General features: G+C 40.2%; 1 protein-coding gene across 2 annotated transcripts in view; it reads left to right on the forward strand.

Moving 5' to 3' along the window:
• The window catches only part of LOC133617267 (E3 ubiquitin-protein ligase DTX4-like), a 75,499-nt gene that overhangs the window by 30,863 nt on the left and 18,324 nt on the right, over positions 1 to 26,312 (forward strand). Inside the window, exons 5-10 of one of the 2 annotated variants that reach the window (XM_061977156.2) lie at positions 20,017 to 20,078; positions 23,719 to 23,880; positions 23,992 to 24,053; positions 24,123 to 24,289; positions 24,354 to 24,507; positions 24,626 to 24,715. In XM_061977156.2, the coding sequence (XP_061833140.1) occupies positions 20,017 to 20,078; positions 23,719 to 23,880; positions 23,992 to 24,053; positions 24,123 to 24,289; positions 24,354 to 24,507; positions 24,626 to 24,715 (697 nt within the window). The remainder of the gene's footprint in view (positions 1 to 20,016; positions 20,079 to 23,718; positions 23,881 to 23,991; positions 24,054 to 24,122; positions 24,290 to 24,353; positions 24,508 to 24,625; positions 24,716 to 26,312) is intronic. The other variant, XM_061977157.2, reaches the window with a different exon arrangement.

Below are 26,312 nucleotides of genomic sequence, written 5' to 3' on the forward strand. Positions count from 1 at the left end.
GTCATCATTGAATTGAACGCAGGCTGTAAAGTGACAGCACGGTGAGTTGTCAGTGAAGCATGAAGCTTGTGTATTAAATGTGAGAGGTATCACTCCTATTTATTTTTGTTGGCAAAACTGTTGTACTGATCCTTATGGTGTTGTTGGAGAACAAAGCTTGTTTATTCGACTTTATATTCATTGGCCAAACTATTTTGTGTTTTAAATTGATACTAAAAAGTAAACACCATGTTTTTTTTTTTTACATTTGTGGGGATTTTTATGTCAAAATATTATTATAAATGATAAATAAATGATAAATGGGTTGTACTTGTATAGCGCTTTTCTACCTTCAAGGTACTCAAAGCGCTTTGACACTACTTCCACATTTACCCATTCACACACACATTCACACACTGATGGAGGGAGCTGCCATGCAAGGCGCTAACCAGCACCCATCAGGAGCAAGGGTGAAGTGTCTTGCTCAGGACACAACAGACATGACGAGGTTGGTACTAGGTGGGGATTGAACCAGGGACCCTCGGGTTGCGCACGGCCACTATCCCACTGCGCCACGCCCCCCCTATTACTTTATTACATCCTATATGACATATTCCTGCTCCCCTCCGGCGTTTGTAGTGTTTTCCCCTACAAACAATCTAATGTATGATTAGGTTAAGTGGGGTTGACCAATTGATGACATCAAACAAAGCATAAAAAATGGAGAAATAGAGCTAAGGCACCATGTAATCAGAACAAGCTGACACATTGATAACAAATAATCGTGATCATCATTGTGGCTTGTGGCCATAATCGTGCATCACTGAGATCGACGTGTCCCTCATTTGTGTTTTGAAAGCATTATATTGTGTAGAAGCCAAATTGCTGCGGGAACACATGCGGACACCGCAATGTCCTGCTTCAATGGGTTCTGTGTAAAAGACACAAATGCCAACTCTACTGTTCTGTCTCTGATTCATTTGTCAAATGCAGTTGAACAGCAGTGACATTTGCACACTATGTGCTTACAGGCAAAACAATATATGAATAAAAGCATCGACATCTGAACTTACAGCTTGCACTCACCTCAGTCTTAAGTCTGAAGGCCCCTTGGGTTGCGGCATTGTTAATGTGGTAATAGCTTCATGATAATTGTATCAATTACCATATGCATACAGTGGTTAGCAAAAGCTCAGCAAAACCAGTTTTATAAAAACGGAAGACTGTTCAGATCACAACAACTTAAAATGGCAAAGGTCGAAAACAGGTGTACAGTCCAAGACCAGAACATATCAAAAATAGCTAACTTGCATAGCTTTGAAGTTAACTATTATTATTTAATTCACAAAAAGCAAACTATATCAAGCATACTCACAATAAGCCATTCCCCCTTTTTTTAATGGCCCCCACTGACCTTACGTCGCGGAGCTTGCATCCCTCTGACAGCGTCTTATTTGATTTAAAGGTCTTCTGTGGGGGCTGGCGCCAGCCTTTTAATTCTCTTCCAAAACACTAAGGGGCAGTGTGTCCTGAAGGAGCAACCACAGCTGTCGTTGACTAGATATGTCGACAACCAAAACATCGAGATATCTCTGCACTGGAACTAATCATTCAGAGACATCAGTTTACTATGCACGTTTTACTTATACACCAGAGTAAAATACCTTTGTGATGATGGACCGTGAAACATTCTGAACAAGTCGCGGCAGAGAACGCCATAATTATTTGCATTGCTATTCGGCCGTTTGGGACATCGGACAAGGGAGAGCTATTTAATTTTAAATAACTATTTCAACAACATGTCTATGGTCATGTATTACTGATGTTTGGCAATAAAAGTTAAAAAGAGTGTCATACTTTGTGACTTTCTTCTGGACGCAACAACAAATCAATAAGAAAAAGGACACACTCAATTTTAGAGCGCAACAAGATAAGAAGTACGCAATATCTGTTTTCATGTAAATGTTAAATGACTGCTTCATTTCATACACCAATTTGTGCATTTCCCGCACAAATTTGGCTTTCCTGCGGTCGGGGACTTCCTCTTCAAAAGCTGACCAAGCAAAGCTCTGCAGTCTGCGTTGATGCCGACGCAAACCTCTGATTTTTCGGAGGTGCACGCAAGGCTACACAGGTTGTGGGGGCAAGACTGCGTCGCTTACGCAAGTTACATGACGTGAGAGCTTTTGCCAGGCTTTAGCATTCAACCTACATCCAGTTAGCTTGTCCCATCACTCTTCTTTTGCTGCAGCTTTGCTTTACATTGTGCATTTTTTCCAGCCTTATTTTGAGTCGTTAGTGATTATTTCTCTATCTGTTGTGGAAGGTGGTTGCTGAGGAGCGATCGCGTTGATTCAACGACACATCTTTATTACATTATCACTAGACACACACAAAATCACGCAAGGCTGGATTTAGGCAAATCACATAATGGAAGGTAACTGATTTTGAAAACCACATAATGGTCATAGAATAAGGCTGATTCTGATCTGACTGACAAAAAAGGTAGTAAAACAAACCATTTTCAAAACAATATGAATATAAGCTTGTCACAACCATTGTTCTGTATTTCCTTTGCTTTTAATCTTGGTTGGATACATACTTAGGGAAGTGAAAAATATTCAGTACAGTAATCCCTTGTTTATCGCTGTTAATTGATTGCGGACATAACCGGAGTAAATTACTTAATTATTATTGAAAATCCTCATAGCTTGAGTATAAAAAGCCTGCATACTACCTTCTAAATATAATTTCCAACATATTGACAACCTACTAGACATGAAATAACACCATTTAGTCACCTTTACACTCTTTTAAATCACTATAGTAATGCTGTTTGAGGCTTCCACAATACTAAACATTGTGATCTGAATGGACAGAAATGTTTGTATGTATGATTTATAATTCAGCAATATGGTTAAGCCGATGTGGCGAGGGACAACCGAACAGTAATCCCTCGTTCATCGTGTCTAATTGGTTCCAAGCCTGACTGGTAAATACATTTTTGCAAAGTAATATTCCTATTAATCCAATATTTTCATAGTTAAAGCATAAAAACCTGTTTACGACGTTTTAAATAAGTATTTTTTTTATTTTATGAGAGCCTTCTAGACATGAAATAACACCCATATAGTCAGTCACCTTCACACTCCACTAATATATTGTAGCCTTTTGTGCGTTCTTATTACTGGCAGCCGGAGGATTCTACAGGTGTCATTGTGGCCATTGTCGAGGCTTCCTGCACGGCCACTACGTGGAAATACTTTGTCACATCCTGTGTCTATTCTAGCTCGTTGAACTGTGTTTCGATTAGCTGAAACTACGGGCTTAAGTTGTTTTGCAAAAACTTCAACTTGATCGTCGCGGTGAAGATAGCGCCAACGTTATATACAGTATGTCGTTACCCAAGTCCCGCCGCATTGTTCTTGTGGTTGTCGTTCGATATCGCTCACTTCATAAGACAGGATTCGAAGATCTATCGGCATGGAAATGGACCTCCTTGTGCCCTTGGTGAATATATATTGTGATCACCACAATATAGTAACAGACAATAAGACAAATACTGTATTGTATTACACATGACATGAAAAATACACAATTTAAGACCTAATTTAAGCCAAAATACGAACAAATTGCTAAAACAAAAAACTAAAATTTGATGAGTGAAGCTGAAAGTTTTCAAGCACGATATGGCAATGTCCCACGTTTATTGTGGCTAATTGGAATAGGAGATGGCCGCGATAAATTGGTTTCCAAGAAGTAAGATCATTATTGATAAATATATTTTCATTGACCTTAAACTTTATGACCTTCTAAATACGTTTTAAACATAATTGGAGCCCTCTAAACATGTAATAACCCCCTTGTATTTATGTATATATGTCACCATAGACTCCATCCGTTGATCCGTTTTTTACCGCTTGTCCCTCTTGGGGTCACGGGGGTAGCTGGAGCCTATCCCAGCTGCACTCGGGCGGAAGGTATACATCCTGGTCAAGTCGCCACCTCATCGCAGTCACCTTAAACTCATTTCACCCAATGAAGTAGCCTTGAGTTTGTTCTTTTATAGATAGTACAGTACTTACCGGTATCCCAGAGTATCCTTTAAGTGTCATTGCAATGCCCATTGCCCAACCACTACAACACAGCCACTATTCTCCACAGTCGCAGCGGCCATTAGATTTGATGTTAGCATTATGGGTTAGCATTGTGTGTCTGCATTGACATTCAACATCACTCAAGTCAAATCCGTCTTATTGATGTTGAAGTATAATTTCCTCAAAAGAGGTTATCGCCACTTGGGCTTAACAGCTGCAGTCTTAATTAAACTGATGTGCTGCACCGACTTTTTTTTGATTGATTGATTGAGACTTTTATTAGTAGATTGCACAGAACAGTACATATTCCGTAGAATTGACCACTAAATGGCAACACCCGAATACGTTTTTCAACTTGTTTAAGTCGGGGTCCACATTAATCAATTCATGTTACAAATATATCCTATCAGCATAATACAGTCGTCACACAAGTTAATCATCAAAGTATATACATTGAATTATTTGCATTATTTACAATCCGGGGGGTGGGATGTGGAGGGGGTTGCGACCGGGGGGGGGGGTTAGGTTTGGCTGATATCAGCACTTCAGTCATCAACAATTGCATCATCTGAGAAATGGACATTGTAACAGTGTAGGTCTGACTTCGTAGAATATGTACAGCAAGCAGTGAACATAGTGAGCTCAGAAAGCATAAGAACAAGTATATACATTTGATTATTTACATTTGATTAATTACAATCCGGGGAGGTGGGATGTGGTGGGGGTAGGGTGTTAGTCTAGGGTTGTAGTTGCCTGGAGATGTTCTTTTAGTGCGGTTTTGAAGGAGGGTAGAGATACACTTTCTTTTACACCTGTTGGGAGTGCATTCCATATTGATGTGACATAGAAAGAGAATGAGTTAAGACCTTTGTTAGATCGGAATCTGGGTTTAAGATGGTTTGTGGAGCTCCCCCTGGTGTTGTGGTTATGGCGGTCCTTTACGTTATGGAAGTAGTTTGACATGTACTTCGGTATCAGGGAGGTGTAGCGAATTTTATAGACTAGGCTCAGTGCAATTTGTTTTACTCTGTCCTCCACCCTGAGCCAGCCCACTTTGGAGAAGTGGGTAGGAGTGAGGTGTGATCTGGGATGGAGGTCTAGAAGTAACCTGACAAGCTTGTCCTGGGATGTTTGGAGTCTAGATTTGAGGGTTTCATATGCTACATCCGGCTTTTGTCGTTCAACATTGCTCACAAGGCTCATTATTCTGAAGATGTGTTATTGATTGGGTAGGAGTCGAATATGAAGTGCTGTTTTACTCTCCACTTAACATGAAAAACATGTAAACATGGGCTCCATCAGCTTGGAAACGAAAGTTCCCTTTGGTGAATACAGTGTTTACCATACATTCATTCACAAATTTAAAGGCCACCACAAGTCAAAAATGTATTTTTTTATTTTTCTTGCGATACAGTAAGTAACAATTCACCTTTGAGATGATATATTTGCTTCCATCTTCTGCATTTATGTTCCACAAAACATTGACTACGTTATTTGTTTTAAAATTAAGAGTTTGAGGTTTCCGTAGTTAGTCAGCATGCACACACAGGAGGAGCAGAAGATTCTTTAAGGAGTACAAAGTTAGCGGTCAATATTTGTTTCTACAGAGTTTAGCGAATATAATATAGGTAAGCAGAAATACACTCAATTTTGTTCCGTTGAAATCTCATTTAATAAATGTTTGTACAAGTTCGCTCTGCTAATTTTTGTTAGCCTGTCAATGAGCTGGTCCATTGCATGTTGGCATTAAGATAGCGGCATTAAAGCCAACCTTCAACCTGCATAATTGTATTGAGTTTTTTTCAGTTTATAACAAATAGGGATGTCCCGATCCAGGTTTTTGCACTTCCGATCCGATACCGATATTGTTTTTGCACTTCCGATCCGATACCGATACTGACCGATACTGGCCTATCCGAGCATGTATTAAAGTTTAAAGTTATTTAGCCTACTTAGTGGTCAGAATCATGTTGAAAAGGGTTTTAGTACTCTTGATAACAACTAGCCAGCTGAATTAGGTGAGTTTGAATAATACACAATGGTTGGTAATAAGAAACTGACCTGTTTATTCAAAAATAAACACAAAATAGACAAAATTATACATGACAAACAGAAATGGCATCATTGAACTAGGGCTGGGCGATATGGCCTTTTTTTAATATTGCGATATTTTAAGGCCATGTCACGATACACCATATATATGTGGATATTTTGCCTTAGCCTTGAATGAACACTTGATGCATATAATCACAGCAGTATGATGATTCTATGTGTACATTAAAATATTCTTCTTCATACTGCATTAATATATGCTACTTTTAAACTTTCATGCAGAGAAGGAAATCACAACTAAAAAATCACTATTTTTTTCATACGGTGTTGATCTGGAAATGTTTGCCTCGGCATTTTGATGGTGTGGACGTGTGGCACCGAACGGAGATAAGCGTCTCGACAGACGTTACAATATTTGAACAATGATGACGAAAACTGTTTTCTCTGTCGTGTCCGTGTGTCGAAAATTGTTATGCGCTTATTTTTTTATTTGATTTTGTGCGTGGCATAGATTTGCCGTGCGCAGAGGACGCTTGAGCAGTGCGCAATTGCACAGGCGCGCACCTTAGAGGGAGCGTTGCTCGCACGGCTGCGCTAGCATCACAGCTAACGTTAGCCATGCTGCTACCTCTCTGCTCGGGGAGGACATATACGATGTGACGTATGACGTGACAGTATGTGACGTGTGTAAGAAGGTGCGCTTGCTCTCTGTGAGAGGGAGACACAGGAAAGAGTGAGAAGAGCCTGTCGTGTAATGCCAGCAGCTAAAAGCAACTGCGTGAGAATCCACAGACCTGTGGATGTGTTGAACGGAAATTAGGGAGCAGCAGAAAAGTGGAATGTATTATTTAAATAGGTGCGTTGGAAAACACGGTCCGTAGTTTTTTTTTAAACTGAATCTGGATCGGCATTTTCCCATGCCTTGCCGATACGCATTTTTTGGCAAATATCGGCGGCCGATCCGATCCAAATATCAGATCGGGACATCCCTAATAACAAACTGTATTGTTGATTGAACATGAATCTACATGTACAGTATGTGCACTTCATACATGTATGTATATTAATGTACTTTCCTTTGTGTGCTTAGTTTTACAGTAACTTCATTGTGGAGACTATCAAAAACAACCTCAAGTTGTTTTTTCATTTTTAATTTAAAAGACTGTTTCCATATTTGGAAAACTAAATTCCAACATTCATGGAGGGCAGAATGATATACCGTATTTTTCGGACTCTAAGGCGCACTTAAAATCGTTTCATTTTCTCAAAAATCGACAGTGCGCCTTATAACCTGGTGCGCCTAATGTACGGAATAATTCTGGTTGTGCTTACCCACCTCGAAGCAATTTTATTTGGTACATGGTGTAATGATAAGTGTGACCAGTAGATGATAGTCACACATAAGAGATATGTGTAGGCTGTAGATATGACGCCAGTAAACAACACCAAAACTTTAAATGTTCCATTGAAAATAAAGAACATTACACACGGCACTCAAAAATCTGTCAAAATGTTATATTATGACTTTGAAGCCGCACCGTTTGATGGATTGTCAGCCCATTACGGCTACCGTAGTCAGAGATACAAGTATTACTATGGTGTGTGCATAAGAACCACAAAATGGCACACATTAGCAGACATATTATCTGGCATTTTGTTTCACAATATCATGCAAAATCAACTTTTCTTACCTTCTGGTACCTTCTGATGTGTATTTGGGATCTGCATAAGTCCTGAAAATTTGCGCACGACGGCCACTGTAGTCCGTGCCGATAGCGTAGTCGATAAGCTTCTTCTTTTTCACTATCTTCTTGTCATGGGGCATTCACCCTCTGCCGTTGCCATTTCTAATATAAAGTAGTGTAAAGTTGTAACTTATATCTCGCTATGGAAGCGCTAAAAACTACCAGTGTAGCGGGTTTACATAATTCACCCACGGAACTTTAGTTATCAGAGAGTTCCGGTCGGACGTTTTTCACGGGACACATATCCGACGTTGCTCTAGTGAGCCACAGATGAGAAGATGCTGCTCCGTTGTTGATTTAAGTAGTCTGAATGTCATTAAAACAGTTAGCTCCATCTTTTGACACTTCTTGCACGCTACACCGCTACAACAAAGATGACGGGGAGAAAACGCTGCCGAAGGTGAGCCGCATAAATAAGACCGCCCACAAAACGGCAACATCCATGCAACATTTTGACCACAGAACCACCATTACATGTTATGTAGACCACATGGAAGTGTTTTCAATTTAGAAAAAAATCATAATATGACCCCTTTAATGCGCCTTATAATCCAGTGCGCCTTTTGTATGGAAGTAGACCTGAATAGACCCGCTCATTGGCAGTGCGCCTTATAATCCGGTGCGCCCTATGGTCCAGAAAATACGGTATGTCAATAAATCAGGGGTGTACAAAGTGCAGCCTGTATTACATTGTAGTAAAATATAAGCAACAACAATTGAAACATTTAGCAAAATAATACGACAAAAATATGTCAATACTAATTACCAATTAACACAAATTAGTTTTTAAATATATTTATAAAATTTTTGTTTGCTTTTTAAAAGAAATTATAGGTATCACTGCCAATTCTGAAAATTAAATGCCATATTGACACCGAGACGGCCACGACCCCACTGCCACAAGCATATTGGCAATGTTTGGGAAACCCTACAATATGTATTCTGACAATGCAGTAATAGAAAATAAGACCCACATTGTGCTGTAATACATATAATACTTAATGTATGCCAAATATGTGTTTGATTGATTGATTGATTGAGACTTGTATTAGTAGATTGCACAGTACAGTACATATTCCGTACAATTGACCACTAAATGGTAACACCCGAATAAGTTTTTCAACTTGTTTAAGTCGGGGTCCACGTTAATCAATTCATGGTAATTCATGTATACCGTATTTTTCGGAGTATAAGTCGCTCCGGCGTATAAGTCGCACCGGCCGAAAATGCATAATAAAGAAGGAAAAAACATAAGTCGCACTGGAGTATAAGTCTCATTTATTGGGGAAATGTATTTGATAAAACCCAACACCAAGAATAGACATTTGAAAGGCAATTTAAAATAAATAAAGAATAGTGAACAACAGGCTGAATAAGTGTACGTTATATGAGGCATAAATAACCAACTGAGAACGTGCCTGGTATGTTAACGTAACATATTATGTTAAGAGTCATTCAAATAATGCTTTACGTTTACCAAACAATCTGTCACTCCTAATCGCTAAATCCCATGAAATCTTATATGTCTAGTCTCTTACGTGAATGAGCTAAATAATATTATTTGATATTTTACAGTAATGTGTTAATAATTTCACACATAAGTCGCTCCTGAGTATAAGTCGCACCCCCGGCCAAACGATGAAAAAAAACTGCGACTTATAGTCCGAAAAATACGGTAATGTGCTTAAGAAACAAACAATGATGGATAATAGAGTAAAGTTGCAAAATTTTAAGCATGATATGGTGAGTGACAACTGTAGTACGGGAGTAGTACGACAGTGGTACCTCTTCTTTTTTTTAAAAAAAAGCTTAAAACAAGGTCAAATGATTTTGAAATGTTGATCTTTTTTTCCTGTGTCGAGCCCCCGTCCTTTAGAGTTGTCTCTTGCTTTCTCTACCCTGCGGCTCCTCTGCTCCCTCCTGTCCTTTTACTTCCCAGCAGTCTGGGGCCCTCCGTGCCCTATTGTTGGTCTCCACAGTAACCTTTGTTAGTTACGCAAGCCTGGGACACATTAGCAGCACAATGCCGAGTCTCTGCTAGTTTTGCCCCTCTTGGTACTCTTCTTCCATCCCCCTCTCTCGGCTTTGTCCCATGAATTTTTACATGAGTTTTGCTTCTCCACTACCGTCCAGGGTTTTTATAGTTCTTGCACATTTCTATGTTTCCCCTATGCTTGTGTCACGTTAGCTGTGCGGGTGTTGGTGATTATTTGCACGTCCACAATATGGTGCCACACGTACGAAGTTGCGGCAATATACTGGAATCACTCAGAGTGGGCTGTGTCGTGTTCTGTGCATTATCATAATGAGGATGTCTTTTGTGTGGCAGTGGGGTAGACTGCATTGTCACTACCCCCTGTCTGTCACAGTTCTGCGAGGAGTGCATATATATATATATATATATATATATATATGTGTGTGTGTGTGTGTGTGTGTGTGTGTGTGTGTGTGTGCGTGCGAGCATCTTAGACATGTCCCAGACAGTACCCAAGACCAAGGCTAACATCGTGGTGGGGTGAGGGGTTTATGACAAAGAAACAAGTCAGCAAACGAAGACTGATCACATGGGAATCAGGACTGATTGAAAGAGGTCACACTCACACGAAATGTTTCTTGTACTCAAGGACGCATTTCCATTCTCTGTCCTGCGGTGAGAGTTAATATTGACAATCTTCACAGGAGTTGTATAGAGGAATGTGTGCTTCCTCTCCAGTTAAACATTTAGAGGAGGCGCACAAACAAACGAATGAGTGTGAGAAAGGACCATGTGATTCACACAAACCAAGTGCGTACTTCACCTGTGTTGTGTCTTGGTTTTAACCAGGAGCCAACCAAAACCAGTGCAAGTAAAAATGGGTCAATCAAAATGTAGCAACTTGATGCAGATGCAAAGTGTAATACGCAGAGAGAAAGAGAGAGGCGATTGCTTGCAACTGTTTAGTAGACTTTGTAATTGAGGTGGCCAATCCTCAAGGACCACAGCTTCTGTTTGGACCTTCCAAGCTAGTCACCAACTTGCACCACAGTATCGAACACATACACACAGAGGTGTGCGCCACAGGAGGGCACAGGAATGTTAGAAACCGCGTGCGCACACACACTGCACTTTTTTTTGTAATTGTGCCTATTACTCTCAATCACTATGAGAGAAAAGAAGACAAAAGGTTTTTGTTTTTTGCATTCTAACACATAAAAATCGTCTCGTTCTTGGTGGCTAACAATGCAGTTAATGGGAGCAATCAATTCTACCTCTAAATCACCTAAAAACCATCACCAATACCGTATTTTCCGCACCATAAGGCGCCCTGGGTTAAAAGCCGCGCCTTCAATGAACGGCATATTTCAAAACTTTGTCCACCTATAAGCCGCCCGGTGTTGTAAGCCGCATCTAACTGCGCTAAAGGAATGTCAAAAAAACAGTCAGATAGGTCAGTCAAACTTTAATAATATATTAAAAACCAGCGTTCTAACAACTCTGTTCACTCCCAAAATGTACGCAAATGTGCAATCACAAACATACGTATATCAACATGGACAGAGCTGCGTGAAAAAAGCCACCCGGCCTCTTCGCGTAAACTTAAACTTACCTTAACCACTCGCTCATCTTTTCTTCATCCATCCCTTCGAGTTAGCTTTTATGATGACGCCGGCTGGAAAGGTCTCTTTTGGCAAGGTCTTCCTTTTGAATATCACCATGGGTGGAAGTTAGCATGGCAAGCTAGAACCACAGTGAAGGATGACTTCTCATTCCCTGTGGTGCGAATATTCACCGTACGTGCTCCCGTTGTATCCACAGTGCGTTCACAGGAATATCAGTTGCTGTGAAATAGTAATCCGTGTGCGGATGGAGAGATTGCGTCTTTTCATGAACCGGATCCCTGACGCTTAGTAGGAGCCATTTTGTGGTCTTTACAGATGTAAACACACAAAGGAAATGAAACGTACGGTATATCCGCGCGCTTTTTCTCCTTCTACGCGGGCGGGTGGTTGCTTACAGTAGAAGAAGAAGCGCTTCCTGTTCTATGGGGGCGGGTGCTTACCTTGGCGGTTGCTTGCGTAGAAGAAGAAGCGCTTCCTGTTCTACCGGGAAAAAAGATGGCGGCTGTTTACCGAAGTTGCGAGATCGAAACTTTATGAAAATGAATCTTAATATTTATCCATATATAAAGCGCACCGGGTTAAAAGCCGCACTGTCAGCTTTTGAGTAAATTTGTGGTTTTTAGGTGCGGCTAATAGTGTGGAAAATACGGTACTTTATTTACGTTCCGTAACCTGTATAATAACCAAGCTGCAGCGACATTGTTATTGTAAGAGTGAACACTGAGGAACTCTTTTTCTAGCGTAAAAACACATCGGCGTGCTACAGTATTAGCCGTAAAAGCTAACTACAGCGAGAGATAAGCTAGCTTCTACGTCAGCACGAAGCGCGTTTGAGTTTGTAATGCACAACATTGCGATAGGACAACAATTTGTACTGACTGACTAACATAAACAATCATTTTACAGTATCTGTAAAGTATTAGCCTACATTTCATGTTTAGTTTGTACACCGCTAGCCAGACAGCATATTGTATGGCGTCACATTAGTGCCAAAAATCCGAGCGCATAAAAACTGTTATCGCGCGCTGATTCTCCACTTTGTGCACGCGCGTGGTACCTTTCTGCGTGCGCGCCGTGCCTTTCTGCACGCGCGCGGTGCCTTTTTGCGCGCGCGCGGCGCCTTTCTGCGCGCGCGCGACGCCTTTCTGCGCGCGCGTGACGCCTTTCTGCGCGCGCGCGACGCCTTTCTGCGCGCTCTCTGTGTACTCCTGGCATCTCTCCTCGTGCTGTCATGTTTCTTTTTGGCACTTTGGGGGCGGGTATGCTTAGACGACCCCTTCTTTCTGATTGGCTGTGAGTATTTTTCATATGACCAATCATTCTCCAGTGTAGCAACGTTGTAGCCATCTTACCTCGGACATCTAGCCTCAATCATTACATTGATGTCAATGGTACATGTACTAATTAAATTACCATAACTTGCTCGATTTTCGACCAATTTACAAACGGTTTGCCTTGTTACAAATCTTATTACATGTAGATATGACATAGGATGCTATACCTGTTGAAATGACCTCTTTCGCTTTAAAAAAAAAAAGACTTAATTGTGCAACATAGTTGTGTAGGGTCAGTGTTAGTCAGTTCTCTGATTATTTTAAACTGTTTCAGAATACATTATTAAAAGCTATTTTTAACATTTTGAAAACAAAATTCAAAGATTATTTCATTAATTTTATGGCTGAATCAAAAGAAATTCCATAAATTAGAAAACAAATGTTCAAGAAGAAGTGAAAATATAAAATAATGTTATGGTTGGATGTTATTGCTGGTGGACCAGTTCTGGCTGAAAGATATGATTATGGTGTTTGTTGTCTTATTATTTATTTGGGTCACATTTTGTATTACCCTGTATTGTGTTTATGTGGTATGAAATAACCTTCATCAGCGCGCAACATTTTTTTATCCACTTCTTCCTCCGTAAATCTTGATACATATTGACGATGACCCGTCCTGCTATACTTCTGATTGGCTCTGAGCATTTTTCAGCATTTTTCGCCTGACCAATCAGAAAGAAGGGGCCGTCTAAGCATACCCGCCCCCAAAGTGCCAAAAAGAAACATGACAGCGCGAGGAGAGATGCCAGGAGTACACAGAGAGCGCAGAAAGGTGCGCGCGTGCGCAAAAAGGCACCACGCGTGCGCAAAAGGGTGTCGCGCGCGCGTACGAAGTGGAGAATCAGCGCGCGATAACAGTTTTTATGCGCTCGGATTTTTGGCACTAATGTGACGCCATAATATTGTACTAACAAGCATGACATGATGCATGTATCATGATCAATATTTAAGTGTGACTCGATGGACAGGTGTCTGTTTGGACCAGCTGGCCGGGCACGTTATTCCCGGATTATTTGGGGGTAAGCACTCCATTTATGTCGAAATAGCTTGTCTCCAAATTTGTCTTGCAAATTTGCAGGTTCGTGTCAGTCCGACCTCACTCTCTCAGCTTCTGTCTACTCCAGCGTTTCACCCGCTTCTCCGTGCTGGCTTTTACAAACAGCAGTTCATCCTCTGTTCATTTCGCTTCAAAAAGATAAGGTTGTAAATACTCAATTGTCCAAAAATAGTTGTCTTCGTAGTCTTCTACAAAGTCTGCCTTGATTGGAACTCACTCGTGTTTGAATCCGGGAATAGGAAAATAAGTTGTTGCCGGAAGTCAGACGTGCGCTGCTATGGGAATAGAAATCAATGCGCGGAAGAAGTCAGTGGTTAAATGGTTAAAATGACGAAAATACGGTAAATATTGTACATATTACATAATATGTGCTCCAGCACCTTCTGTGACCCCGTAAGGGACAAGCGGTAGAAAATGGATGGATGGATGGATGAACGTGTCTGTTACTACATTACGTAAATGTAGACTTGCAGTGTGTATATAAAACGTTGATGGAGGGTTTTGAAGTTCTTTTAGAGGGCTTTGAAGGCTACAACGGTGACTCCCATTAGCCACATCTTCCAAGCACTTATCATCTTTAAAATCCTTTTTTAAAAAAAACGATGTGTTCTTGTCTCTCATAATGATTGTGAACGATAGGCAAAATTCCAAAAAAGTGCCAATATCGGTATCGGCCTATACTCGAGGCTCCACTGTCGGTGTCACATCGGAAGTCAAAAAGTTGTATCAGGACACACACCAGATGCTCTTTGCAGAGAGCTTACTAAGGAGTTGTTAGCCTAATGAATTAATATTTGTGTGTAGTTTAGATGGTGGGAAAAAAGACATAAAATAAGCAGCTGGGAAATATATATATGTTCTCCCACCTGAGTTGGGTTCTAATTGCTAAACCCAAATGACCACAGTGGCAGTATTTAATTGCCACCAGAGGCGTGTCTAGGGGGTGGCCTGGGGTGGCACGTGCCACGCCTTGAATCTGACAAGCCATCCTAGATGCCACTCCACTCAGATTGAAGCAGTGTTTTTTCAAACTGTGGTACAGGCTTTATCTAGTGGTACGCCAAAAAAAGCTTAATTCCAGGGTCCCCAGATTACAGACCACAGATTGTCCGAAGTTTATTTTTAAAACATGATGTAAGAGATATCAAAATATGGTATGCCGCCCGTTGGGTGAGGGCCACAATGATTATTATTGACCACGTACATTACAGGACTACATTATGCAAAGACTCATTGTGTAGGTACTAATTTGGACAACTTTTCCAACTCATGGTCCAATTAATCAAAAACCAGCACAGTACGTTAAAATATGTGATACAAAAAAAAAACTTGCCCTCTGAACTTTGTGGACTATATAAAAAATGTCTAATAGTACCATACACAATTCAAAAATACACCCATTTAACCCATTTACTATAGGCCTGATAGGTACTATGCAAAATACTCTCCAAACTTTGACATGTTTGATGCGTTTTAGTTGCGTGAGGGACACCGATAGAAAAAAAAAAGGATGGATAGCTAGATATTTTTGATGGATTACAAAACTTTAAGATGTCGTCAGGGAAGTAAACAAGGTAGAAATGGTTCACATACTCTTAATATTCAATGTTTTATTGTTTATACTTCATATTGTTGTGGCAGGCAATCTTATCCAGCGCGGAGTGCCGGGCAATCTTAATCGGTGGATTTGGCACGCACATTTTCGGGTGGCCGGCAATCTGTTTTGATTGATGATGACCAAGGCAGCCAGGTTCCAGACGTTTCTGGTCTTTCACTAAACGGGAGTCATTTTAGTTACAATATATATTTTTACACAAGCGTATTTAAAGTGTTTGCCTTCCAACACAAGAACAGGCGCAGTCATTTGTTTTGAACATTATCTCGGTCCCACCATCTTTTGTTATTCCACCGTGATTCTAGTTCTACTCAGTCCAGTTAATTTATTTGTGTTATGCAAATACTCTTAAAGGCACACTGTGTAATATTTTTAATTAGTCTGTTGCCAGCAAAGTAAAGAGTGGATATGAATGAGGAACTAATCTGTTTAGATTTAAATAAAGGTTTATAAATGTTACAATTTTACTTTATTTAAGAGGAAATTTGAGATACTGTACTGTATTTGTAAATTGCGGCAACTTATTTTTTTTTTGATTGAGACTTTTATTAGTAGATTGCACAGTACAGTGCATATTCCGTACAATTGACCACTAAATGGTAACATCCGAATAAGTTTTTCAATTTGTTTAAGTCGGGGTCCACGTAAATCAATTCATGGTACAAATATATACTATCATCATAGTACAGTCATCACACAAGTTAATCATCAGAGTATGTACATTGAATTGTTTACATTATTTACAATCCGGGGGGTGGGATGAGGAGGGTTTGGTTGATATCAGCACTTCAGTCATCAACAATTGCATCATCAGAGAAATGGACATTGAAACAGTGTAGGTCTGACTTGGTAGGATATGTACAGCGAGCAGAGAACATAGTGACTTCGGATAGCATAAGAACAAGTATATACATTAGAAATACATTTGATTATTTACATTTGGTTATTTACAATCCGGGGAGGTGGGATGTGGAGGGGCGAGGGTGTTAGTCAAGGGTTGAAGTTGCCTGGAAGTGTTGTTTTAGTGCAGTTTTGAAGGAGGATAGAGATGCACTTTCTTTTACACCTGTTGGGAGTGCATTCCATATTGATGTGGCATAGAAGAAGAATGAGTTAAGACCTTTGTTAGATCGGAATCTGGGTTTAACGTGGTTTGTGGAGTTCCCCCTGGTGTTGTGGTTAAGGCGGTCATTTACGTTATGGAAGTAGTTTGACATGTACTTCGGTATCAGGGAGGTGTAGCGGATTTTATAGACTAGGCTCAGTGCAAGTTGTTTTACTCTGTTGCAAGTTCTCTGATGTATTGTAATAGCTCAATGCCGTACAATATTGTTTGTCAGCAATTGTCTTGCTAGAAGATTCACTCTATACTTGGTAATGGTAACCATGTTATACTACTATAGTAGCTTGCTGCTCCTGCGGTAGACTGACTGCTATATGGGTGCCACGCCTGCAGAACTAGATGCCACTGATTGCCACTAACATTATATATGCATCACTTAAACTAAGTTTATGCTGGTAAGATATATTTCAATGTGTATAGTGATATCAGGAGAATGAAAGACAGACAAGAGTGACGTTCGTATTTGTAACTTCTAAAAATATATTTGAGTCAAGCGCCTTATTTGTGTGTCATCTGCTCATCTGTGGACCAGGTGGAAAGTGTGTTAAAGAGCTAGACTAAATAAAGTTTATCTCGGATCAGACTTAACACTCACCATGTCTTCCCTCATCCTGTAACACCTACCTTGCTAACACTGCATGGATTAATCCATTGAATGGCAGCATGTATATGCACATGTGTGTGACTGATTACTGTTAACGTCACACAATGACTTCATCTAGTGCAGACTGCATTTAGTTATGTCTACAAACCTATTTATAAGGCTGTTTGTTTCACAATACAGTAATTGGCTTTTTAAGTCAATGACATGTTATTAATTACCCCAAAAATTATTTTCGACATACAAACATTTGCCATAATATTAGATTTTTTTTTTTTTAAATACTTGATTGTTAAAAATGTTGTCAATTGTGTGGAATTGATTGATTTAATGTTGCATGAACTACTTGGCTACAAACATGTTACAGGCTTTTGCTACATGTTCACCGAGTGCTACGCTTCTGTTCAGATCACTGCTGTAAGGTTAAGGTCAGTAAATGCTGTTTGGGCAAGATGTATACTGACTACTGTGTGCGTCCCTATTATAGTTTAATTAGTCAAACAGAGAACAAAGGTAAGTGTGGAAAAACACTCACCTATTTATTATTACTAATCGTCTGGAATGGTTTTATGCTGTCTTTTGCTTTTAGACTTTCAATCAACATTTTTTTTCAAGTTTCCACACATTAGAACAATATGCAATAATCTACTTTCAAAACTTTCGGCTTTATGTGGACAGCTCCCCCTTCTGGATTACTGAAAGTCTGCGTTGTGAAGACCTAATCTTTTGTTCACGGTACATCATGTTACTGAACTGAAGAAATAATCAATGCAAGCTATACAATGAGGTTATGCTGCTGCAATGAAATTTTGCTCACACCATCCTTGGCCGCTTGTCATCGTAGTCCACCCAGTTTGAGCTAAGTTAAGGTACTGCTGTCACCAGAGAAGTTCCTTCAGCCATTTTACACTGTCACCAATAAAACACACAATACAACTTTTTGCAGCTACTGTACAGCGGTGTTTGTTATTAGCACATTGATTGCATCAGTTGCAGCGCACACAAAAGTCCTGTTTCCTGTAACCACTTTTGATTGGCCATCTGGGTAAGGACGTGAGGCTCGACAATTATTACAGGCGAACACTTGTATCGCTCAATTGCTAGAAACTGAGGAGAGCAAAAAAGTCCTCTGCTGTTATCGTAGTAATTAAAACCTCAATGTCAATTTGATGTTCATTAATCATGCAGCACTAGTGGATCTTACAGGATACTTTCCAATACACTTCAACCTTGGAGACTTTGCATCTGTAAGCAATTATAATTATTTGATACTTGATACTTTTATTGACAAATGTGCTGTTTTAGACTGTAATATTGTCCAAATAAGGACACATACGTCTAAAAGGGATGTGAATCTTAGAACAACTCACAATTCAATTCAATTATGATTATTCGGGTGAAGATTCAATTCTGAATCGATTCTCGAGTCAAACGGATTCTCACAATATTTTATTTGGTATGAAAATTATAGTACATTCTCATCAAAACAGGTTACAGGTGATAAAAGCTTCTCTTGGCTGCTGACGTGATGTGAAGATGGCCTAAAACTTCAAAATATATGCTTGAATGTTTAAAAACATTTTCCCACACCCCTAATCTTAGCTTGTGTGTTAGTTTGATCAGCTGATCTGTAGATCCTAGCTCATAGTAGCCTACAGCCTATCATGTTTACGTTTTGTAAATGACTTGACAAGAAAGACCAACCTGGTGTGCTTATTGGGGGACATGTAGATATTAATTGGCTGTCCAGCTTTGCACAAGTAAACATGCTGCAGGACTACTTGTATCAGAGATTTTAGATGCAAGCCGTTATAATCCAATACTTGTTTTTTGTTTTTTTTACTAATATCGGACCGATCTATATCAGATCGCAACACCCCTACTCACTGAGTTATAGTCTTGTCTATTTCTATTGTATTGTCCCGATTAAAAGGTTTGCTAAAATGTGAAGTGTGCAGCTACTTATATGAAATACCGTTTTTAGCTTGTGTAATTTTTTTTTCTCCAAGATTTAAAAGTTTTCTTTAAATGAGGAAAACTGACACTATTCCTAACTAGTTCGCAGGGTTGAGGCACTGAGTTAAAATCTGTTAGATTTTTGCTATTCTCATAAGATGTATTTCATAAATGTGTTTGTTTTTCCGGTCATACAAATGAAACATAAGTCTTGGTGTTTTTTTATGAGTTAGTGATGATTGGCTTTGTGACGAAGGAGGTAATCTCCAGAGAGTGACTGCATGACGTGTCTCTGACCAGAGGAAAATCTGTGGATTAGCTCTGAAATATACACACACACCCACACACAGCCTTCCATGGTCATTGATTGGCTTACTAACCATCAGATGGCGTCAGTTGTGTGTTGTTAAATGAGAGCAGAAGGAGGAACACTCAACAGGAGAGAAGAAAGGCGTGACTGAATACTACTTGTTTTTGAGCCTGAGTTTTATTTTTTCTCATTTTCATTACTCCATCCATCCATTTTCTACCGCTTGTCCCTTTCAGGGTTGCGGGGGTGCTGGAGCCTATCTCAGCTGCATTCGGGAGGAAGGCGGGGTACACCCTAGACAAGTCGCCACCTCTTTTCATTACTCATCTTTTTTCATTATTATTTTTTGTCCTTTGATACCAGCGTAAAATGACCATAATCTGTTTTTCAAAGTAAGAATCTTTTGGTTTATTTGCTGGTTTTAAATTACTTGTAACGGGTACTGTACTTGTAATCCCTATTGTTCTGTAAAGATTAACAATATTGTACAGTTTGATTTGGAATATGTTAACACAGGGAAGTAAATAACTTATGTCTTCTGTTGCAGTGTTCCCACTGTGCCCGTGAAGAACCTCAATGGATCAAGTCCTGTTCACCCTGCGTTGGCCGGTGAGATCACACACATACACAAACATGACTGTTTCATGTTACAGACAAGTACACTGCTCACAAAAAAGTTAGGGATATTTTGCTTGGTGAAATTTCAGGATGAATCATTATCTAGCCTTAACATGTGAACCTACTAATATTTTTAACACAGTACACGTCTAACTGTATAATGTTTCACTACTTGGTGTGTTCTAACAAAGACAAATTAATATGTGTGTGTGTGTGTGTGTGTAAGACCCTGGTTTAATTATGAGCTTCATCATGCTGTTCACATTTTGACATGAGAACAAGACGACCCGAACAATTGATCAAGAGTACGTACATCGGCTATGCGACACGAGAACTACTGCCCTACTTAGTCCTCCTGTACAGCACATTTGGGGTACGCGTGGTATTTTTTTTTCTTTCTTTTTTTTCTTTTTTTTTTGTCATAAAAAAATACAATCATGTGTGCTTACGGACTATATCCCTGCAGACTGTATTGATCTATATTGATATATAATGTAGGAACCAGAAATATTAATAACAGAAAGAAACAACCCTATTGTGTGAATGAGTGTAAATGGGGGAGGGAGGTTTTTTGGGTTGGTGCACTAATTGTAAGAGTATCTTGTGTTTTTTATGTTGATTTAATAAAAAAATAAAAAATTATTATTATTATTTTTTTTTTTAAATAAATAAATGATAAATGGGTTGTACTTGTATAGCGCTTTTCTACCTTCAAGGTACTCAAAGCGCTTTGACACTACTTCCACATTTACCCATTCACACACACATTCACACACTGATCATTTATCATTTTTAATTTCTTGTGGGGCCAGGGAACCAATTGCTCTACGGACCGGTACCGGACCACTGCTCTAGATATTATACCTGCTAAAATATTGCTGGAGGGTATGGACACCATTGGTCCAAGCCTTGTTCTCTTTATTAACAGCTGCTTCAGGCTGGGTATTGTCCTTATTGCCCTGAAGCATGCTGTAGTCAGACCACTTCTAAAAAGCATATCCTAGACCAGTGGTTCTTAACCTTGTTGTAGGTACCGAACCCCACCAGTTTCATATGCACATTCACCGAACCCTTCTTTAGTGAAAAATAAAATGTTTTTTTTTTTTCAAATTCAAGACAAAGTTATATGTTTTTGGTAACACTTAAGTATGGAGAACATATTCTAAGTAACAAAGACTTAATTTAGAGTTTTTTGGACACTAGGGGAACATATTCTAAGTAACAAAGACTTAATTTAGAGTTATTTGGTTAGGGTTAGGGTTAGAGGGTTAGAGCCAAGGTTAGAGGGTTAGAGTTATAATAAGGCCATGCCGAATAAGGCATTAATAAGTACTTAATAATGACTAGTTAAGAGCCAATATGTTACTAATTTGCATGTTAATAAGCAACTAATTCATGGTGAATATGTTCCCCATACTAAAGTGTAACCATGTTTTATTACTGGTGCACAAAATGAATCGTGCATGAACATCACCTTGTTCAAAGAACAAAACCAACACAGTGCATAAACTCACAACAAATTACACACCTGCAAATCAGTGTGACTTCTGCTGTTGCCGTATCCGTAATACGCAGATAGGGAGAAGTTTTTATTTACACGATGAGTCGGGTGTGTTTTGACCTCCGCCGAATCCCTCAGCCCGACTCACCGAACCCCTAGGGTTCGATCGAACCCAGGTTAAGAACCACTGACCTAGACCCATCCATTCTATCCAACTTTCGTCCAAAATCACATCTCCCTTTTCTGTCCAAGATCATGGAAAAACTTGTCCTTGCACAACTTCAGCCATATCTGTCCCTCAATGATATTGCTGACAAGTTTCAATCAGGATTCAAGAATCGCCAGAGCACAGAATCAGCATTACTAAAAGTCCAAAATGACATTCTTATGGCCCTCGACACCAAAAATGCTGTTGTGGTTGTCCAGTCCTTTTGGAAGTCACAGCTGCCTTTGACACTGTGGACCATGCGGTCCTCATGTCCCGCCTGGAGCACTGTGTTGGCCTACGTGGATCTATGCTAAGATGGTTTTCCTCATATCTCTCCCAAAGGTCCTTTTCAGTAATGATTCATGGTCTTTTCTCCACAGTTGTTCCACTTTCTTCTGGCATACCCCAGAGTTCAATACGTGGGCCTATTCTTTTTTTCTCTTTACATGCTCCCATTAGGTTCAATCATATCCAAATACAACGTTAACTTCCACTTTTATGCTGATGATGTGCAACAAATTAACTCTGTCGTTAGAGCAGGTTTGGTTGATATCAGCACTTCAGTCATCAACAATTGCATCATCTGAGAAATTGACTTTGAAACAGTGTAGGTCTGACTTGGTAGGATATGTACAGCGAGTAGTGAACATAGTGAGTTCAGAAAGCATAAGGACTAGTATATACATTTGATTATTTACATTTGATTATTTACAATCCGGGGAGGTGGGATGTGTAGGGGGTAGGGTGTTAGTCTAGGGTTGAAGTTGCCTGGAGGTGTTCTTTAAGTGTGGTTTTGAAGGAGGATAGAGATGCACTTTCTTTTACACCTGTTGGGAGTGCATTCCATATTGATGTGGCATAGAAGGAGAATGAGTTAAGACCTTTGTTAGATCTGAATCTGGGTTTAACGTGGTTTGTGGAGCTCCCCCTGGTGTTGTAGTTATGGCGGTCATTTACGTTATGGAAGTAGTTTGACATGTACCGGTACTTCGGTATCAGGGAGGTGTAGCGGATTTTGTAGACTAGGCTCAGTGCAAGTTGTTTTACTCTGTCCTCCACCCTGAGCCAGCCCACTTTGGTGAAGTGGGTAGGGGTGACTTAAGAAAAATTTATGAAAATGTATGACTTATGAAAAGTCTCACCGAGCTAGGAGGAACTCCGAAAGTTTCCTGAAGAACTAAATTTACCTGGGTAGTTTTTGGTGGAAACACAGGGAGAACTTTACTTAAATGAGAAAGTTCCTGTGGGGGAAAAGAGCCTATTAAGTCAAACCATTCAACCAGCCATTTAGTCGGAAAAGGAAATGGCGAAACACCAGGCGAAGCAATCCCCAGTCTCCTCAACTCTGACTCTTAATAATCCAGCTCCATCGCGCAGGAGTAGGAGGATAAAGACCGCACCCTTTTGTTAAATTTGTGCGTCTGTGTGATATGATATATTTCATGTTTTAATGTGTGCACTTTCGGCCAATATACATTATGTACAAAATTAAAGTTGTCCAAAAATTTGGTGGGTGTGGCTTATAAACAGGTGCTCTCTATAGCCCAGAAATTATAGTAAATAGGTTAGTGTTTTTCATACCTACCATTTTTCTCTGACTAATTTCACTTGATCAAACATTCTACACTACAAAATAACAAAAGTAAGTATAATTTGTGCTGATATTGTCTTGGATCAATATCTGTATTTGCCAATAAGGCTCCAATATCGGTGTCACATTGTAGGTAAAAAAAGTTGTATCGGGACACACATAGTAGTCAATATACATCTTGCTTGATCAGCGTTTACTGGCCCTAAGCCTAATATAGGACACCCTTAAGTTTTTGTGAGTAGTGTTCATTGCAGCTTGTGCATTATTTTTTATTGAATAATCAAGATCTGTGAGCCTATAACTTTTTCTTTTCCAACTCTGCATATTTCAGGAATCACCGGCATCCTGATGAGTGCTGCTGCTCTGCCTGTGTGTCTTACCAGGCCGCCTAAACTGGTACTGCACCCTCCACCTGTCAGCAAAAGTGAAATTAAACCAGTGCCAGGCTTTGGCCACTGTTGCAGAAAGACCACCAAGAAGCAGGCTCGTAAGGGTAATAGTCTATGATCTAAGTAAACCAACATAAATTGAACTGCACCATAAATATCCACATCAAACACCAGAGACAAATGTCAACTTCACTTGTGTGCTATTTTGTCTGCAGGTAAAACTCCAGAGGAGGTGGTTAAAAAGTACCTGCAAAAAGTAAAGAATCCACCAGACGAGGTATGACCAATATTTCGGCATGAGTTAAAAAAACAAAATGACATTTTAAAGCTTTGTTTTCCTTAATAGGATTGCACCATATGTATGGAACCCTTAGGGGGTCCATCTGGATACAAAGGTCCAGGTGTGGGACCCGTTTCCAGGGCAGAGTCTGTTGGGCGTCTTGCACAGTGTGGACACCAATACCATTTCCAGTGTCTGGTGGCCATGTATAATAATGGAAACAAGGACGGCAGGTACATTAGTCATAAACAATGCTGTAAGCTCCCAATATTTACCAAATGCTTCCTTTGGTATTAGTCTTCAGTGTCCCACTTGTAAAACCATATATGGTGTAAAGACTGGTAGCCAACCAGCAGGGAAAATGGAGTACCACGTCATCCCTCACTCACTACCAGGTCACCCGGACTGCAAAACTGTACGCATCATCTATAACATCCCGCCAGGCATTCAGGTACTTAGAAAGAATACAGCAGCTCAGTGTGTTCATTTGAATTTCATCCCCATCACAGTGATAACAGTGTCGCTTATGAACATGAGTTCTGGAATTTAATCTTGACATGTATGATCAGGGACCAGAGCATCCGAATACAGGGAAGCCCTTCACTGCCAGAGGCTTCCCAAGACACTGCTACCTCCCAGACAGTGAGAGGGGACGTAAGGTAAACTTCCTTAACCTTCCTGGCACATTTACTTACATTTCATGCACCCAAAGTTGTTAGGCCTTAACACTTCATCAATAAAATTACATTGACTGAATTAAGTCAATCAGCGACCGGGCCAGACCCATGAGTCCTCCCTGAATTCTACCGTATTTTCCGCACTATAAGGCGCACCTAAAAACCACAATTTTTCTCAAAAGCTGACAGTGCGCCTTATAACCCGGTGCGCTTTATTACGATTCATTTTCATAAAGTTTCGGTCTCGCAACTTCGGTAAACAGCCGCCATCTTTTTTCCCGGTAGAACAGGAAGCGCTTCTTCTTCTACGCAAGCAACCGCCAAGGAAAGCACCCGCCCCCATAGAACAGGAAGCGCTTCACCCGCCCCCGGAAGAAGAAGAAAAAACGCGCGGATATCACCGTACGTTTCATTTCCTGTTTACATCTGTAAAGACCACAAAATGGCTCCTACTAAGCGATCCGGTTCATAAAAAGACGCAATCTCTCCATCCGCACACGGATTACTACCGTATTTCACAGCTGATATTCCTGTGAACCGCACTGTGGAACGGGAGCACGTACGGTGAATATTCGCACCACAGGGAATGAGAAGTCATCCTTCACTGTGGTTCTAGCTTGCCATGCTAACTTCCACCCATGATGATATTCAAAAGGAAGACCTTGCCAAAAGAGACCTTTCCAGCCGGCGTCATCATAAAAGCTAACTCGAAGGGATGGATGGATGAAGAAAAGATGAGCGAGTGGTTAAGGGAAGTTTACGCGAAGAGGCCGGGTGGCTTTTTTCACACAGCTCCGAAGGCGAACACACCTTCACTAAGACGGGCAGATAGCGCCGGTCGACATACGCCAACATCTGCCAGTGGATCGTAAATGCCTGGGCAGATAGTTTCGGTCACAACTGTGGTCCGAGCTTTCCGGAAGGCAGGATTCACAGAACTGCTGCACAACAACAGCGACACTGAATCCGATGACTTCGACGAGGCGGAGCCGGCCATTTTTGGATCCCACGCTTGCGCAACTTTTCAATTCGGACACCGAAGACGAAGAATTCGAAGGATTTACGAATGAAGAATAACTTCAGAAGGTGAGCGCTATGTTTATTTTGTGTGTTGTGACATTAACGTTCGAGCAACATTATGTTGCTATTTATTGCTCTACACCATTTTGAATTTTACTATGTTTGTGATTGCACATTTGCGTACATTTTGGGACAGAGTTGTTAGAACGCTGGTTTTCAATATATTATTAAAGTTTGACTGAACTATCTGACTGTTTTTTTGACATTCACTTTAGCGCAGCGTTTTTTTGACATTCACTTTAGCGCAGCGTAGGCGCGGCTTATAGTCCGGGGCGGCTTATTGGTGGACAAAATTATGAAATATGTAATTCATAGAAGGTGCGGCTAATAATCCGGTGCGCCTTATAGTGCGGAAAATACGGTAAATGCCTCAGCATGCCAAAACATTCTAGCTCTATATCATTCTCTACTGCATGGTAGCTTCTTGTATAACCAAAGGTTGTGTCAAACCAAATGCTAAAGGTAAGATTTGTATTTAGGAATGTCCCAATCAACTTTT

Source organism: Nerophis lumbriciformis, linkage group LG16, assembly GCF_033978685.3.
Source record: "Nerophis lumbriciformis linkage group LG16, RoL_Nlum_v2.1, whole genome shotgun sequence".
Taxonomy (NCBI): Eukaryota; Metazoa; Chordata; class Actinopteri; order Syngnathiformes; family Syngnathidae; genus Nerophis; species Nerophis lumbriciformis.